Genomic DNA, 18,569 nt, shown 5'->3' on the forward strand with positions numbered 1-18,569 from the left:
GGAGCCTATACCGGCAGAACGGAGCGGCGCCCAGGGATAATAGTAAGTGCAGGGAGATCCCTGGGCGCCGCTCTCCATGTCTGTATGCTTAGTTTCGATTTTTTATTGTAGTGAAAGGTCCTCTTCAAACTAATTATGACAGCAGTTTAGGGAACACTTTGTAGACATACTGTAGCTGTGTGTACACTCTGGGTTAAATGCATTTGTGTTATTTATGTTTTTTCAGGGTTTGGTTCACCTACTGTGCATGTGCTGGTTTCCAAAAACATTTGCTAGAAGAAGCCAAACACAGGAATTGAAACTGCCAAAAAGGAAATTTCTGCAGTGGTAAAAACTTCCCTTAACATGCAATTGTGAGATGATATCAAAGAACTAAAATATTACAAACATCAGATATATGTTAATACCCTTGTATTTATTAATATATTATAATCTTATAAAATACTGTGGACTGCAGGGATACTGACAATTGCTAGTCCATTACAAATCCAATATACACAACATACGATGGTCATGCAAATGACTGGACAAAACACTGAGACACGTACGGTATGATATCTGCCTTTGATTACAACTCAGTCTATACTGAATGGGCGGATGATGGAATGCAATGAATAAAAGTGCTCCAGAATAGCAGTCTACATTTGGTAAATAACAGACGGAGGTAAGGATATCATAAAGTTTCTGTGCGTACATCTTGACCATAATTCTGAGAACACGTTTGCAAACTTCTGTTTCCTCTTTCATATTCTATCCAGGTCATCTGGATTTATGATCTGCTTAAAATATCTTAGTAGTGAAGACCCCGTGTGTTGATAGGAATCAAGCTGACACATCTGTTAACCATGAAATTTGTCCTTTCATAGAAGTCTCTCAAGTCGGTGATGGAGGCATCTCTCCAATTTCTGGTGATGGGTGTGCTGGCCAGTTAGTTCTTTGAAATCTGTTCTCCTCAGCTTCTGGATCACGACATGTACACTCATCCTTTTCGCACTCAGCCCCAAAAGGAATGACTTGACCCTGCAACATGAAACAATAGGTCTAAGTAAGTCTAAATATAGTATAATGCTGAACAGTCCTCTCTATCTCCTCCCTGTTCTCATCTCTATGATTGGTGCAGGTAAGAAACAGGAAGCTGAATCATCACTATGCACCATTGACCTCTCCACTTTCCTCCTATCATGGATCTTAGAATAATAAGGCTCCATTCACACGTCCGCAAAATGGGTCCGCATCCGTTCCTCAATTTTGCGGAACGGGTGCGGACCCAGTCACTCTCTATGGGGACGGAATGGATACGGACAGCACACAGTGTGCTGTCCGCATCCGCATTTGCGGTGCGCGGCCCCGATCTTTGGGTCCGCAGCTCCGCAAAAAGATAGAGCATGTCCTATTCTTGTCCGCAGCTTGCGGACAAGAATAGGCATTTCTATGGGGGTGCCGGGCTGGTGTGTTGCGGACCCGCAATTTGCGGGTCCGCAACACACCACGGACGTATGAATGCAGCCTTAACCACCATAAACTGTAGGAATACTTACATTAACCTTCACCGTTTTAGACCATCAAGGTTCCATGCATTAAGCCTATTCACTGCCCTAGACCACCAAATATATTGGAATTAACCTCCTCACTGCCCAAGACCAACAGGTATACTTATATTAACCACTTCACTGACCTAGTAGAGATGTTGACATTACCCATTTCACTGTCCTGGAACACCACTGATTCTGACATGATCCCATTTACTGTCCTAGACCACCAGAAACATTAACATTAAGTCCTTTACTGCCCTAGACCAGCAGGTACGCCGAAATGAATCACTACACTGACTTATTTCAGTGGACTGTCACTTCTGGGCTAGTATTCAGTACTTAGAAGATGAGCATTGCAGTGTGCACTAGCACTGCAACGGAGATGAATCCGATGACACTCTTTAGCCTCGCCCTACCCCGCCTCCTGACCATGACGGGCAGGTTTATTTTCTGTTGAGCGTCATTCTGCATTGCTTTGCTCAGGAGGATCAGTGCTCAGGTCTTTAACTGCCCCACTCATCTTCACCTTCCTTTTGTCTATGATGTGGTCAGACATCTTGTAAAAAAATTACAACTAGAGATGCGTGAACCGCAAAATTTTTTATTAGGGTTCCATTCAATTGAATCAGTCAACTGGTTTGATTCAGGTCGAAATCCATTCAACCAGAATCAAAAGTGATCCAATTAGCCTAAACATTTGTGCATGAAACTTTGAGCTATCCTAGGACTCATTATTTTCTCTCTTGGTAATTCTCTGTTTTTATCTTTTTATTACTTTCTCGAATTTGAATTTTTTTTTGAATTTTTTCGCTCATTTCATTACAACCATTCACTAACTTTTTGTATAGCAGTTATAGTAAGGCAATTTACTGGTAAGCCATCTTGTGCAGGTATAGGCTGAAAGTCCTAGATCCATTTAAAAGAACAATATTACCTAGCCCGTCTCTACAGCCATTGATGCACTTTAGTACCCAAAAAGCCCAAGAACCAGGGTTTTTGTGGTCAACTTTACTAAAATCACAGACAGACAATATTTTTTTACAGACAAATTGTAAAACAATAATAAATGATAAAGACTATAAGCAATACATATCTATAGCTCAATATACTGATGAGAACTCAATATCAGCATTTACTCTGAGCTGTAAAATGATAATAATTACCACCAAAATAATCTAGTCAAGTACCACCAGCCTCAAAAAAAATCTATTTTTTTCACAGACACAGGAAAAATACTGCCATTTTTGCAGACTGTCTAGAAATTTCTGGCAAGAACCACGGGCAAATAGGCTGGGACTCACATATGGCTCACGAGCCACCAATTTGGAAACATTGCATGAGACTCATCATGAAAACACAGCTCCATCTAGCATGATGGTTGCATTCTTGTAAAATGAAGCTGATATAGCGTAGAACAGCTGAACAAAGTGCAGGATTCAGGGGTCTTATTGCACAAAATAACATACTGAATTCTTAGTATTATATTAGCATTATTAAGGGTGTGTGGATGACTTACATGATTTGCAGAAAACCATCCCAACCCCAAAAAACGGTGGCTTCACTCTATATACTGCCGACTATAAAACTGTGGCTGATATCAGGAACACAAGAGGCAGCCACCTCTATTCTTCACACCTCTAAAAAATGATTTCCATTTCACACCGGATGAATGGCGATGGCGCCAGAATGATGCAATTGTGTGCATACAGAAAGGGTACATTGTGGAATGGGATATATATGACCTGCTAGTGGAATTGTTTCCTTACCTTATTTGAGGACAAAGTGGAGGCACAGCAGTCCCCTCCGTCATACTGACAATACGCTCGGTTATTAATTGTGTCACACCAGTCATCTGCTTGAAAGGGCTACACAGAAACACAGAGTCAGTCCTCACAATACACCAAGGAAATCAATAGAAAGTACGTAACCTTTACAGCCTTGACTCTAAGGGTAGAGCGAGAACAATATTTTTTTTTCCTATTGCTGGAAGAAAATTGTTCAGATGAAATGCATTGTCTGTTAGATACATTGCTGATGTGTAGGTGGATAAACGGGAGATATTGTGAGAGCTTCAGCATCTGTTATGTCGCCTTCTGTAACAGAAGAAGATGCTGAACTGAACACAGCCATTTACATAGTGTACAAACAATAGGCAAATCCAAATTGCTTGTCAAAGGGAAGGTAAAATGCTGGATGCGGCGAGACCCAATGCTCTGCATGCTGCAATCTGTTTTTATAGAGATAAGGGGAGACTTTGCAGCGGAAAACATTGGTTTAAACAAGAGGCGGACAATAGATTGTATTCCAGAGACCTCACAGAGGTCTTTGGTCCAAAAATGAGACAATACCAGAGAAACCTCAAATTGTAACGGCTTTCGTCAACATATAGGAGATGATATTCCGTAAACCATGTTGCATAGTTTGTAGATAAGTACAGGTGAAACTCTAAAAATTATAATATCGTGCAAAAGTCCATTTATTTCAGTAATGCAAATTAAAAGGAATTGCATTAATGCAGCGTAAAATTAGAATTTTGTTTAAAGGTTCAATATTCTAGGCTCAGAGTGTCACACTCTAGTCAGCTAATTAATCCATACCCCCTGAGAAAAGGGGACCTGAGATTGTGACTTTGGGGTTTCATAAGCTGTAAGCCATAATCATCCAAATTATAACAAATAAAGGCTTGAAATATCTCACTTTGCATGTAATGAGTCTAAGTCATATATTAGTTTCACCTTTTAAGTTGCATTACTGAAATAAATGAACTTTGCACAATATTCTAATTTTTCGAGTTTCACCTGTATGTAAATACATGGAAGTGGACCAAAGTAGAGTTTTTCTGGCACATGTCAGTTGTAAAGTGCATCTGTCAGTAGGATCAACCCAATTAAACCAACCATAATCCCTCATATGGCTGGTGCTGCTGATTAAAAACATCATACCTTTCTTCCCTTGATCCATTAATGCGCTTAGGAAAAATATATATATATTTTTACACTATTCTAACTAGATATAAGTGCACCAAGGGATGGGCCGTAGCCACTGGTTGCACCTTAGCTCCTCCACTCAGCTTCACTGGACCCTCTTCTCCACTTGGATACCTGGCCCTGCCCGTTAAGCGGAGGGGGACGCAGAGAGGAAGAAATAAGCAATGGCTAAGGCTCATCACTTGGTATAACTATCCCTAATTTGCATATTTTTTTAAAAATTATTTATAAAATGCAGCTATGGATCAAGAGAAGAAAGATATATTTTTCATAAGCAGGGTCAGCCCGACCAGGCATTATGGCTGGTTTAATAGGGTTGATTCTGGAAGATGCCCTTTAAGCAAAAGAGGACAAATTATAGGGATTTACAAAAGGGGGTATTAAGGATGAAACATACATGGCCCAACTGTCTGCACTACTAAGTAAAAGAAATCTGGTCGGCAAGCATGCTGGGTAGAAACAGGCATAATATTGGTATTTCTTTTTCCCTAATTAAAGGGCCATTCCAGCCTAAAATATTTATCACCTATCCACTGGATGGGTAATACAGTAAATGCTTTCTCCATGGCGGTCGACCACTGGGCACCACACCAATCACCTGTATGACCATGTTTACCAATCCCACTGAGCCACAAGACTAGGCACTTTCAATCAGTCCCATAGGCTTTAAATGGAGCACAGGGCACATGCATGACCGCCAGTCTGCTCAAACTCCTCCAGGCTGTTGTCTTGTGGATAGGACACTAGGATCGCCTGTTCTAATGAAATTGGGTTCCAGAGTTGGACTCCTTGCCGACCTGGCATCTATCACTTATCCAGTAGAGGGGCAATACATGCCTTAGGCTGGAATACCCCTTTAAGGAAACTCTTGCATGAGGCAATCATACAGATCTGTCCCTCCTTACTTACTTTTCCTCTTGGCTGGACATGTCTTGATATATATATACAGTATATTATGAGATGACCATCTTTTCAAACCAGCATGACTTTGTGATATTGTGTCATCAGAGCTCTATCCTATATTTGTCCATGTGCGGACACCTAGTGGTTGTGTTGTGCATTGCAACCTGTCCAGGATATGCTAGCACTGTGATGGCTAACCTCTGGCACTCCAGCTGTGGTAAAACTAAAATTCCCAAGATGTACACTTGCTTGGCTGTTCTCAGAACTCCATAGAAATGAATGGAGCATGCTGGGAGTCGTAGTTTCACCAAAGCTGGAGTGCCAGAGGTTAGCCATTACTGTGCTTTCAAGATAAATTGGAGTCCTTGACCAAATTTTAGCAAAAGTAAGGGTGGGCACATCTACAGTAGGTTCTTACTCATCCATGCAGATTTGCTAAAATTGTATCTCTTTAAAGTGCACCTCCCCTTTTTAGAGTACATTGATTAACATGGTCTCTAACGGCATTAAAGGGCTTGTCTGAAATTAGGAGAACAGGTTTTATTTTTTTCTCTAGAAACAGTGCCACTCTTGTCTATTAGATGTCTGATATTGCAGCTCAGCTCCATTCAATTAGATAAGACAGAGCTGCAAAACCTGACATAGCATGTCAATGAGTGGCATTGTTTCTTTGAAAAAACCTCAAGTGCAACCTTTCAGTGCAATTCCCAAATACTAAAACTGTGAGTAACAAAGGGCAAGGAAGCCATTAGTGCCTACCAGAAAACTATACACCTCCTCAATAATCTGCCCATGGGATTGGAGTTATAGGATACTGACACACAGCCTATATATAGCCAGTTGACTGCATAGAAAACATTAGACCATCAAATTTAACTTTCTGGCCCGCTGTCAGGGTCATTCTATTTGCAACAAGAGGGATTCAGCTAATTATATATATTTTTTGTTTTAATTGCTTAATTTCTTGGTATTTCAGCCAAAGTACTTGAAAAGCGCACATATACTATAATAAAATAATAATGCCAATAAAAACTTCATAAACTAGTAACATGGCCATGTAGTTCGGATATGTACAAAACACCAGATACAGTAAATATCTATAAATGTACAATACTGAAAAATCTTATTCTGCACAGAACAGAGTTCGATATTAAAGGTTTTCAACTAGAAGGGACGGATCGGAATAGAAACAACATTAACAGTTAATACATCACATTTGTATGCAGCTCACAAAGTTGATTGCGCTCGAGGCAACACATGGAAAAAAATATGGTTGTACCAGCTAGAACACCAGTGATTTTCAAACAAAAAATCTTTTAGCACCAGTTCTACAATTAAACGTGTTTATTGAAATTAGTGGGGTACTAAAGGAGAATTATAGCTAACTCGCCGATTGCGCAAACATAAAATATTCTGGGAGAATGTGAGAAGTTTCAGTAGTTTGAAAAGTATTCAAGTCTTCGTAGAGTATACAAATGATGGCCTCTTAGTATACTAAACGTAACTATAGACCCACCTTAAAAGGGGTTTCCCACTTTAAACACATGGAATATTTATGGGATATGCCATAAGTGTCTGCTAAGTGTCATGTACTTACCCGGCCTCGTTCCCACGCCTTCAGCGTTACTCTCTCTGTGGCAACCAGCCCTGCTGATGGTGGAGCTGATCAGCCTATCATGGACGCTAGACCAATCAGGATCGGCACTGGCGTTTTCTGCTTCCTGAAGGTGGCAACCGCTGACCACAGTTGCCTGTGATTTAGTCCTCTTGCCTCACACGGTTATTTTGTGTTTTATGTGGATTCCTGGCCTACTGCCTGTTAGTGACTTCCAAATGTATAGTCAACTGCATAAATGGCTCTTACAATGTCACACGGCCTTTTGCAAAAATAAACTATGACTGATCCTACCTTCCTGGCCTGAGCTCTTGTTATCTCACTCCCAACTATAGGCTATACAAATTGATGACAGTTCCTAATATGGATATCATTACATGGGTTTTTCCCACCTTAGAACATGGGACATGCCATGGATGCCTGATCCGTTGGACCCTCACCTTTCAGAGGAAAGATGGTCCCATGCATTCTGCAAGCTGAGGGATCTGGTGGTGGCAACATATAGGCTTTCTCCATTGAAGTCTATGAGAGCTATGGAAGTCGTTCATTGGTTTTGAGGGAGAATAAGCTGCCGTGCAGAGCATTAGGGATCTCATATGCAGGGCTACATGGTCCAAATTAGCTGAATGACTGGGCCCCATTTTTATATGCAAGTAAAACACATTCAGTAGGTTCCTAGCAACCTATACTATTCTAATGGTTGGTCAGTACAAACATGATTTAATTCAGTCCCAAAACCTAGCAGGCTGATAGTGACACTGGTAACACTGGCAATCTCCGTCAACAGCCTTGATCCTAGCACTGACTTGCTGACCATCTCCCTGCGTGTATGCACTTTATATAAATGAATTTGCTACTTGCATTGCTGGTTGTCTGATTAGTCACCATCAATAACAATATTACCTAGACAGGCATCTGCAACTTATGTCCCACTTGACAACCTCAACCGAGTATGATGGCTACCTGACATTTAGCAGAGAGCGAAGCCAGACATAAAGTTCCATAATTATGATTTGAAGTATTTTAACATGTCCCTTACTCTTGCGTAAAATTCAATATAAAACATTATATATGGCACAAGTCAAAATCAAATGATACCCCAATCTAAATCTCACGTAATATTCTCTATTTCCCGGGAATTTATATTCTCTGAAAATGTTGCAAGATTTTATGTTCAAAAAAGATGGTTGTGTTTAATTTCCTTTTTCAAAGATCATTCGATCTCTTTGCAAAAGTAAATCACTCTCCACGGAGCAGATTCACCAGGCACTAATGAGAGATATCACACCCTGATTTGGAAATAAATTGCCACTGAAGTCATTGACACTTAGTAAATCCCAGAACATGTGCTTATAAACCCGTCAGTTCAGCTGACATATGGCTCCGTACTTTCAAAGCTGTATTGCTGCCAGAAAGTCTCATCTTTGTCGGCACAGAGGATTTTTGGAGTTTAGCAGCTTCAAGAGCACAAAAACAAAAGACTCTTCAATGATCTCATTTTGTCTGAATTAAGAAAACATAAATCCTACATGAAAAATATTATAAAGAAATTTAATGCAAATGTAGCAGACTGAGCATGTGTCGGCTTAGAGGGGATTGTTCGAGGGAAAACTGCTGATGATTTTTTGGGAAAAAAAAGTAATTTTCTCTTCTACGGCAGTAAACTGTCTTTAGTAGAGAGGATTATTATTGGCTGAGATTACTATAATACTAAATTACATCCGTGTGTGAGTGTCTTATAAAGGAAGACATTTTCTTGTAGACCCAACAATTTTTAATTGTGGTATTTCCTATAGTTACTTGCTAAAAAGGGATGTCCTATGGCTTTAACATTAGTGTCATTAACTTGATTAAACTATGTAGCAGAAATAATGAGCCAATTCGAATTTTAAACTGCTTTAATTATTTAATAAAATGTTATAACCACACACTTCCATTCTGCATTGTATAATAACAGCAGGGTGTACAGTCATGGCCAAAGTTTGCTTCAGTGTTTTTCAATATTTTTGTCAGGTGTTTCTATGGTATACCAAAGCATAATTAGGGTGGGTTCACATTTGTGTTCTGGATTATGGTTATAACGGAAAATAACGGAATCCATAAGACGGAAGAATGGATCCGTTATGCTGCCCATAGACTTGTGTTATGATGGAATGCAAAACGGACGCCTTTAAAAGGCATTACGTTCTGCTTTCCATCTTAATAGAAGTCTATGGGGAAGCATAACAGATCCGTCTGGTTTCCGTTATGCAGAACGGAGAAAAAAGTCCAGTCGACCGGACTATGTTTTCCGTCTTCCATAACAGGACCCAGACGGATCCGTTATGATTCCCCACAGACTTCTATTAAGACGGATCAAAATGGAATGCCTCTAAAGGCTTTCGTTTTGACTTCCATCTTATGGATTCCGTTATTTTCCGCTATAACCATTTTATAACGGAATCCAGATTATAAGTATTTCATATGTTGTTGTTTTTTTACTTTTTTTGACAAATGCAGCAAGTCAGGGACAGACTGGGAACTAAAGTGACCCTGGGAAAAACATAAAAGTGGTCCTATTTAGTAAGTAGGTCCAAACTGTCAGAATGCATGGCAACATAATAAGGCAGGGCCAACAAAATAGGCAGGGCCAGTAATACCATATTGCAGAGCAATTTACTGCCTTAGCTGAACCGAAAACACAGTGCAGCACAAAATACTGCGAAAGCCTTTTGTGGCATGTATAAGTGGAAAAAAATATATATATATTATTTGCCGTTCAGCGGTGCAGTTATATGTTCTAAAGCCCTTTTTGGTGTGTATTAGTGGCACAAAAAAAAGTATTTGCCGTTGTGTGGTGAAGTGAGAAAATGACAGCCCTTTTTGGCGTGTATTCGTGGCAAAAATATATATATTTGCCATTCAGCGGTGCAGTTACATGTTCTAAAGCACTTTTTGGCGTGTATTAGTGGCAAAAAAATATATATATTATATGCTGTTCAGCAGTGCAGTTATATGTTCAAAAGCCTTTTGTGGCGTGTATAAGTGGTAAAAAGAAAGGGCTTATTTGCTATTCAGTGGTGCAGTTATATGTTCTAAAGCCCTTTTTGGCATTATTAGTGGCAAAAAAATATATATTATTTGCTGTTTGGTGGTGCAGTTATACAGTTAGGTCCATATATATTTGGACAGAGACAAAAAAAAATCTAATTTGTGTTCTGTACATTACCACAATGGATTTCGAACAAAACAATTCAGATGCAGTTGAAGTTCAGACTTTCAGCTTTAATTCAGTGGTTGAACAAAATAATTGCATAAAAATGTGAGGAACTAAAGCATTTTTTTTAACTCAATCCCTTCATTTCAGGGGCTTAAAAGTAATTGGACAAATTAAATAATTGTAAATAAAATGTTAATTTCTAATACTTGGTTGAAAACCCTTTGTTGGCAATGACTGCCTGAAGTCTTGAACTCATGGACATCACCAGACGCTGTGTTTCCTCCTTTTGAATGCTCGGCCAGGCCTTTACTGCAGAGCTTTCCAGTTGCTGTTTGTTTGTGGGCCTTTCTGTCTGAAGTTTAGTCTTTAACAAGTGAAATGCATGCTCTATTGGGTTCAGATCAGGTAACTGACTGTCACGGCTGTATGTGAGCAACAAGAGCATACACAGTAAATAGAGCTACTGACCGGACCCAAACTAGGGAGGATAAAGGGTGACCCCTGTCAGACCCTCAAAGCTCTCCCTATGCTGCTAAAGCACATGCCCGGATCCAAATGGTGGAACGAGGCATGCCCGCGTACCTAAGACTGATGACCACTGTAACCACTACAATAGTGGAAGGGGCACGGCCACCGGTGCCCTGCTCAGTATATGGAGGGAACCGTGGTCGCCTCAGATCCAGTCAGAAAATAAACAGATACACTACAATGTCTGCACACTTAGCTGAAGGAGCTGCAGCAGCAGAGAAGACGGATCCAAAGACAGCTGGCAATATCCGGAGTACTTGCTGCAGCAGAACACAGGTCCAGTGAAATGATAGCTTACAAGTGAAGATACTCAAGCAAGAGCTACAACTCAAATGAGAAATATAATCCACACCCTACAAAAGGAGGAGGGGTGATTTAAAGGCAGGGAAATCAAACGCAGGAGGAACAGCTGGGAGGAAGGAAACAGAAAGTAAAAACCTCATCACAGGGGCGGAGAAACAGAGCAGTGAGAACTCCTCCAAGCTCTAGTAGTGACATCATCACAGGGGTGGAGAAACAGAGCTGTGAGAACGTCTCAAAGCTCTGGTAGTGACACTGACTTGGCCATTCAAGAATATTCCACTTCTTTGCTTTAATAAACTTCTGGGTTGCTTTGGCTTTATGTTTTGGGTCATTGTCCATCTGTATTATGAAACGCCGACTAATCAGTTTGGCTGCATTTGGCTGGATTTGAGCACCCAGTATGTCTTTGAAAACCCCAGAATTCATCCGACTGCTTTTGTCCTGTGTCAAATCATCAAAAAACACTAGGGACCCGATGCCACTGGCAGCATACATGCCCATTGCCCAAGCCATCACACTGCCTCCGCCATGTTTTACAGATGATGTGGTATGCTTTGGATCATGTGCTGTACCATGCGTTCACCATACTTTTTTCTTTCTATCATTCTGGCAGAGCTTGATCTTGGTTTCATCTGTTCAAATAATTTTTTTCCAGAGGTGTGCTGGTTTTTTAAGATTTTTCTTAGCAAAGTCCAATCTAGCCTTCTTATTCTTGTGGCTTATGAGAGGCTTGCACCGTGCAGTGAACCCTCTGTATTTACTTTCATGCAGTCTTCTCTTCATGGTAGATTTGGATATTGATATGCCTTTATCCTGGAGAGTATTGTGAACTGTATTGGTTGGCTGTTGTAAAGGGGTTTCTCTTCACCATGGTAATTATTCTACGATCATCCACCACTGTTGTCTTCCTTGGGCGCCCTGGTCTTTTTGCATTGTTGATATCACAAGTGCTTTCTTTCTCAGCATGTACCAAACTGTAGATTTTGCCACTCCTAATAGTGTAGCAATTTCTCGGATGGGTTTTTTCTGTTTTCGCAGATGAAGGATGGCTTATTTCACCTGCAAGGAGAGCTCCTTTGACCGCGTGTTTACTTCTCAGAAAAATCTTCAAAATGCAAGCACCACACCTCAAATTAACTCCATGCCTTTTATGTGCTTAATTTAGAATTAAATAATGAAGGAATTGCCCACACCTTCCCATGAAACAGCCTTTGAATCAGTTGTCCAACTACTTTTGGTCCCTTTAAAAACACGGTGCCACAGGTAGAGGAGCTGAAATTCCTAAACCCTTTATCCAATTTTAATGGGGATACCCTCAAATGAAAGCTAAATGTCTGGACTTTATGTCAATGTCCGTTATATAACTAACTTGAATATGTTTTTGCTTCACATGAGGCTTGCTGTACCAAGTGGCTGCTGATTAAGTAGACTTTTGGTGCTGAGTTTGATTTCGTACAAATGATTGCAGGTGGCTGAGGGTGGTTTGAAGCAGAGATCCTTGAAAGTTAAGTACTTGAATTTTAGTACTGCTATTTAAAACCCATTTTTTTCTCTGCTTGGTTAAGGAGAGTGGCTTGTGTTTCCAGGTGTAATAAATTAAACCACTGAACTCTCCCAGAGCTTGCTCTACAGGAGACTTGCTGTACCAAGTGGCTGATGATTAGGTGGAGTTTAAAGAACCAGAGTTTAAGACACGGAGCAAGAAACTAAGGTTTGAATTTCTTTGTGTGTTGTTGGCTTGATTCTGGCTAGTCCTCCAACTACAGCAGACAGAGTCTAATTCTAATTCTTACTCATATTTACTGTTTTCCTTCTTTACTGCTCATCCCCATTCAAACATGTGCTTCATGGACATTGCCCTGCAATGTATGCATACCTTGAAGAGCCTTTCAAGGGTTTATACATTTGCACCAGATGCAATATTGAATATTTGGAAGCCCAGATCTTGGATCTAAATAGGCAGCTTGAAACACTTATGGGCATTGTAGACCTGGAGAGAGTCTTAGACCTCACTGTGCAGGCACTGACTGGGGTCAGTGAAATGGAGGTAGAAGGAGGAGGAAAAGATCAGGACTATCAGATCAGCAGTTGGGTTAATGTAGGAAAAGGGGTAGAGAAAAAAGTGCTAGGGAGGCTAGGCCTGAGCTGGCACGCCCTAGTAAACATGCCTGTTTGGCTGATATTAGGGATGAAAGCCCAGGGCCAGCAACACTGCAGCAGGGCGATTCTCCTAGAAACCAGGAGGATGAACGCTGCAGGAAGGATGGGAAAAGGAGTGCAGCAAAGGTCAGGCAGATGCTGGTGGTAGGGACTCTATTATTAGGCGGACAGACAGTGTCATCCATCGCAGAGACCGTGAATGCCGAACAGTGTGTTGTCTGCCGGGTGCTCTGGATCGGCATATTGCAGATCAGATTGACAGATTGCTGGGTGGGGCTGGGGAAAGCAAAGTCAGTGGGAGATGGAAGGTCCTTAAAAACGATTTTAGAGAACTAGGTGAGAAGCTCAAGTCCAAGACCTCCAAGGTAGTGTTTTCAGAAATAATACCAGTGCCACGAGCGTCACTAGAGAGACAACGGGATCTTAGGGAGTTAAATAAGTGTCTCAGAAGCTGGTGCAGGAAGGAAGGGTTTGGGTTCATGGAGAACTGGGCCGACTTCTCGGTCAGTTACAGTCTCTACGGTAGGGACGGGCTGCACCTTAATGGGGAGAGTGCAACTGCCCTGGGGGGAAGAAATGGTTAGACGGCTGGAGGAGCTTTTAAAATAGGATCGGGGGGGTGTAAGGTCATACTAATAATGGGGAATATAGTGTAGATAGAGAGTGGGTTATAGAAGGGGACAGTGGGGATTTAGTGGGGGCTGGGGTTAGCTAGGAAAATAGGTAGAAGACTGGGGCAATGCTCTGTTGGATCTGGTAATTTCTAATGATGCAGAGCTTGTTGGTAATGTTGTTGGTAATGTTACTGGAACACTAGGTAATAGTGACCACAATATAATTATATTTCCCCTAAACTATAAAAAGCTAACTCTGTCAGGCAGAGCAAAGACACTGAATTTCAAAAAGGCTAATTTCCCTGGGTTGAGGGCAGCTACTGTCACATACTAATACTGAGGATAAATGGGAGAGCTTTAAATCTACATTAAGTAATTGCACTAAAAAATGTATCCCTTTAGGTAACAAGTATAAACAGCTAAAATAAACCCCCATGGCTTACAGCTACTGAAAATAGGGCAATAAAATACAAAAAGAGAGCATTTAAAAAATACAAATCTCTGATAGAGATTCCTCTTAATATCTTGCACTGTTACTGGATAAAATGCAGAATGTCTGGTACTGCTTTGATAATGTGTATCAACAGAGATTATGTATATCTCTTACTGTATTATGTACATGTAATGGTATTCATATTATTGTACCTCTGGAAAACGAATAAAAATTATCTGATTCAAAAAACTAAAAATACAAATCTGAGTGGTCAGCTGTAGCGTTTGAAGATTACAAAGGGCTTAATAAAATCTGTAAAAAGGAGATAAAATTAGCAAAAATACTAAATGAACAGCAGGTAGCAAAAGAGAGCAAAACAAATCCCCAAAAATTATTTAAATATATAAATGCTAAAAAACCTAGGTCTGAGCAGGTAGACACACTAAATAATGGTAAGGGGGGGGTAGTTACTGAAGATAAGGAAAAGGCAGAGTTACTAAATGTTTTTTTTAGCTCTGTATATAAAAAAAAGAAGAGAAAGTAGCTGATATATGTGGTGCTGGGGCTGTTAGTACATCCAGTGATATACTCAATTGGCTAACTGTAGATATGGTCAAAGAGAAGTTAAATAGGGTAAATGTGAACAAGGCTCCGGGTCCAGATGGATTACACCCAAGAGTGCTTAAAGAGCTCAGTTCAGTCATTACTGTGCCCCTGTTTATAATTTTTTAAGATTCTCTAGGTACTGGTACAGTGCCAAGTGATTGGGGCAAGGCAAATGTGGTGCCCATATTCAAAAAAGGATCTAGGTCCTCCACAGGTATAGACCTATAGGCTTAGAAAGTATAGTTTGTAATTGGATTGAAAACTGGCTGAAGGACCGTGTCCAGAGAGTTGTGGTCAATTATTCCTATTCAGAATGGTCCCAGGTTATAACTGGTGTACCTCAAGGTTTAGTGCTGGGTCCTCTATTATTTAATTTATTTATTAATGATATTGAGCAGGGGATTAATAGCACCATATCTATTTTTGCAGATGACACTAAGCTGTGTAGAACTGTAAAGTCTATGGAAGATGTCCCCAAACTACAAGCAGACTTGAACACTCTGAGTGACTGGGCATAAACTTGGCAAATGAGGTTCAATGTGGACAAATATAAAGTTATGCATCTTGGTAGTAATAATCTCTGTGCTTCATATATCCTAGGTGATGTAACACTGGGAGAGTCACTTATAGAGAAGGATTTGGGGATGGTAGATTAAATTATAGTATACAATGTCAATCAGCTGCTTCTAAGGCCACCAGGATACTGTCATGCATTAAACGAGGCATGGACTCGCGGGGCAGGGATGTAATATTACCACTTTACAAAGCGTTGGTGCGGCCTCATCTGGAATACGCAGTTCAGTTCTAGGCACCAGTACATAGAAAGGACACACTGCAGCTGGAAAAAGTACAGAGGAGAGCGACTAAACTGATAAGGGGCATGGAGGGTCTTAGTTATGAAGAAAGATTAAAATAATTGAATTTATTTAGTCTTGAGAAGAGATGTCTAAGGGGGGACATGATCTATACGAATATATAAATTGGCCATGCAAAAAATACAGTGAAAAGCTGTTCCATGTAAAATGCACTCCGATTGGAGAGGAAAAAGTACAGTCCTCTCATACCGTAATTGAACAACCTGTAGTTGAGAGCTCTGGTTAAAGGAGCTCTAGTAGAATAAACTATAGTTCGGAGCACTGGCTACACCTCGTATGAAGGGTCCGAACTATAGTTTATTCAACTAGAGCAACTTTAACCAGAGCTCTTAACTACAGTTCGTTCAATTATAAAGGACGGTATGTGAGGACAACAAGCCAAAGTTTCAAATAGTGCTATACGCGTATATACCCACAAAAAAGTTGGTGCACTACACAATGATCGTGATCCATGTGGAATTTATATAAACGTAACAGAGACTGCACAATATATGAGCACGATATATGCTCCACATAGTAGGAGCCTTTCTTTGTGCAGGAATTAAGAATCGGAAGCTCTATAGAGGTTTCTTTGAACCAAGGATAGGAGGCTCTATAGAGGGCCCTATGCTCTATTGTTTTAATGTTTTATGGATTTATATTGATTTGATGTTTTATTGATTTATGTCTGTATGATCCTATGTTTTATGTCATATGCCATTTACAAGTAAAGAGTGACATTTTTCAATACCTGCTCGTTTGTATTGATATCCATATGCCTCTAGTTATTGAGTGCCCCTCGTTCCATTTCTACTCTTCATATACAGATTTCTTCAGTATTGGGGGATACCGAGAGGTGTGCACCAGTCCATATTCTAAGACAGTAGGAGAAGCTGCTAACTATTTCTAATTGTCATTTTTTGATCTAACAGTATGTCAGACAAAGAAGTGCAAGGCCCTGCACAGGGGAATGGCAGAGGCCTAAATGTTTCTGGCGCAGGCACAGGTCGCAGCAGAGTAAGGGGGCGTGGCAGCAGGAGTCGCAGCGAGAGGCCTGAGCTCCCGGTGTCATCTAGCGGTTGTGTCTTGACTAGTGATGAGCGGCAGGGGCAATAATTATTTTCTTGATTGCGAAAATCGGTAATGTGATATTCGCATAAAGCGCGCGCAATACAGGCGTGGGTCACTTTTGCTACATTCTCCAAGCTGCCAGAAGTTTCCTGAGACTGGAGAAAATGGTTGGCACGGCAGAACATAAAAAATGTCTTTATATGCAGTTAGAGTGCTCCAATATATTTGCGATTACGCTAATCGGCACTAATGATGCAAATATTTTGCCGCAATACGTGAAACTTCACATTTTAGATGGTCTGCATGTATGTATGGACAGCAGAACCTATCACACTACCTAACACCCTGCACTGCAACAGGTACACTATATCAGGACATAACCTACACTGACTATCTCCCACTAACTATCTGTACTATATATATATATATATATAAGCTATCTAACTATCTATCTAATGTAGTGTGGAAAGCACAGAGCACAGCAATAACACTGCTCTCTCTCTGAATTTTATAAAACTGTAGACAAGGGCTGCTGGGGAGGTTCTTATATAGTAAGGGGTAGGCAGCTTTCCTATTGGTTGCTAGGGATGTTGCTAAACTCAGACAAAGACATTGCAGCCTTCTGAGGTCTTCTCCACCTGGGCCCTATTCACAGCGGAAGTTTTTAAAGATGTATTTTGTGCTGCTGCTAGCAGTATTTTGTGATGGACTGTGGTATTTGGCTCTGCTGGGGCGGTATAATGTGCCACAATATGGTATTGGACCATCAATTGGACCCAACTACAAAACGGGGCCACTTTTAATATTTCTTCCAGGGCCACTTTAAGTTCCCAGTCAAGCCCCTGAGTGAGAGTGCTACAGATATCACAATGTCCACCAAGAACTCTACCCATCATTGTAATTATAGCTTAACCCCTTAAGGACTCAGCCCTATTTCACCTTAAAGGGATTCTGTCACCAGGTTTCACCCCTGTCAGCTAAACATATGATGATGTTCAGGGCCTCATCACGTTTCCTAATGTGGGCTTATAAATGTGATCTGTAGCCTTATTTTGCTAAAAAAACAGCTTTTACTAACCTGTCAGTCAAAGAAATAAGGTGCCCAAGGGGATGTGAAGTGATGCAAGGTGTCGGCCGCACCCGCCACCATTCGTGCCCAGCGCTGCCTTTCCAACCTTCTGCACCGCCTCCTAATCCTCTGTGCCACCTCTCGCTCTCCCTCCCCCCTTCCCCCATCCTGCCGTAAGATCTCGTAATTTACCAAAAATTAGCAAATTTTAAAGTTTCAGTTTCTCTACTTCTGTAATACATAGTAATACCCCCAAAAATTGTGATGACTTTACATTCCCCATATGTCTACTTCATATTTGAATTATTTTGGGAATGATATTTTATTTTTTGGGGATGTTACAAGGCTTAGAAGTTTAGAAGCAAATCTTGACATTTTTCAGAAACTTACAAAAACCCAATTTTTAGGGACCACTACAGCTCTGAAGTCACTTTGCGAGGCTTACATAATAGAAACCACCCAAAAATGACCCCATTCAATAAACTACACCCCTCAAGGTATTCAAAACTGATTTTACAAACTTCGTTAACCCTTTAGGTGTTGCACAAGAGTTATTGGCAAATGGGGATGAAATTTGAGAATTACATTTTTTTGCCTAATTTTCCATTTTAACCCATTTTTTCCACTAACAAAGCAAGGGTTAACAGCCAAACAAGACTGTATCTTTATTGCCCTGACTCAGCCGTTTACAGAAA

At 40.6% G+C, this 18,569-nt stretch overlaps 1 protein-coding gene across 2 annotated transcripts in view; it reads right to left on the reverse strand.

Moving 5' to 3' along the window:
- Positions 1–416: 416 nt before the first annotated feature.
- Positions 417–18,569, reverse strand: part of PAPPA2 (pappalysin 2) — a 203,653-nt gene continuing 185,500 nt past the window's right edge. For both annotated transcript variants that reach the window (XM_040408294.1, XM_040408293.1), the window contains exons 22-23: positions 3,299–3,397; positions 417–1,020 (exon numbers count right to left, since the gene is read on the reverse strand). In XM_040408294.1, the coding sequence (XP_040264228.1) occupies positions 874–1,020; positions 3,299–3,397 (246 nt within the window). In that variant the 3' untranslated portion in view covers positions 417–873. The remainder of the gene's footprint in view (positions 1,021–3,298; positions 3,398–18,569) is intronic.

Source organism: Bufo bufo, chromosome 9 (genome assembly GCF_905171765.1).
Source record: "Bufo bufo chromosome 9, aBufBuf1.1, whole genome shotgun sequence".
NCBI classification, from domain to species: Eukaryota; Metazoa; Chordata; class Amphibia; order Anura; family Bufonidae; genus Bufo; species Bufo bufo.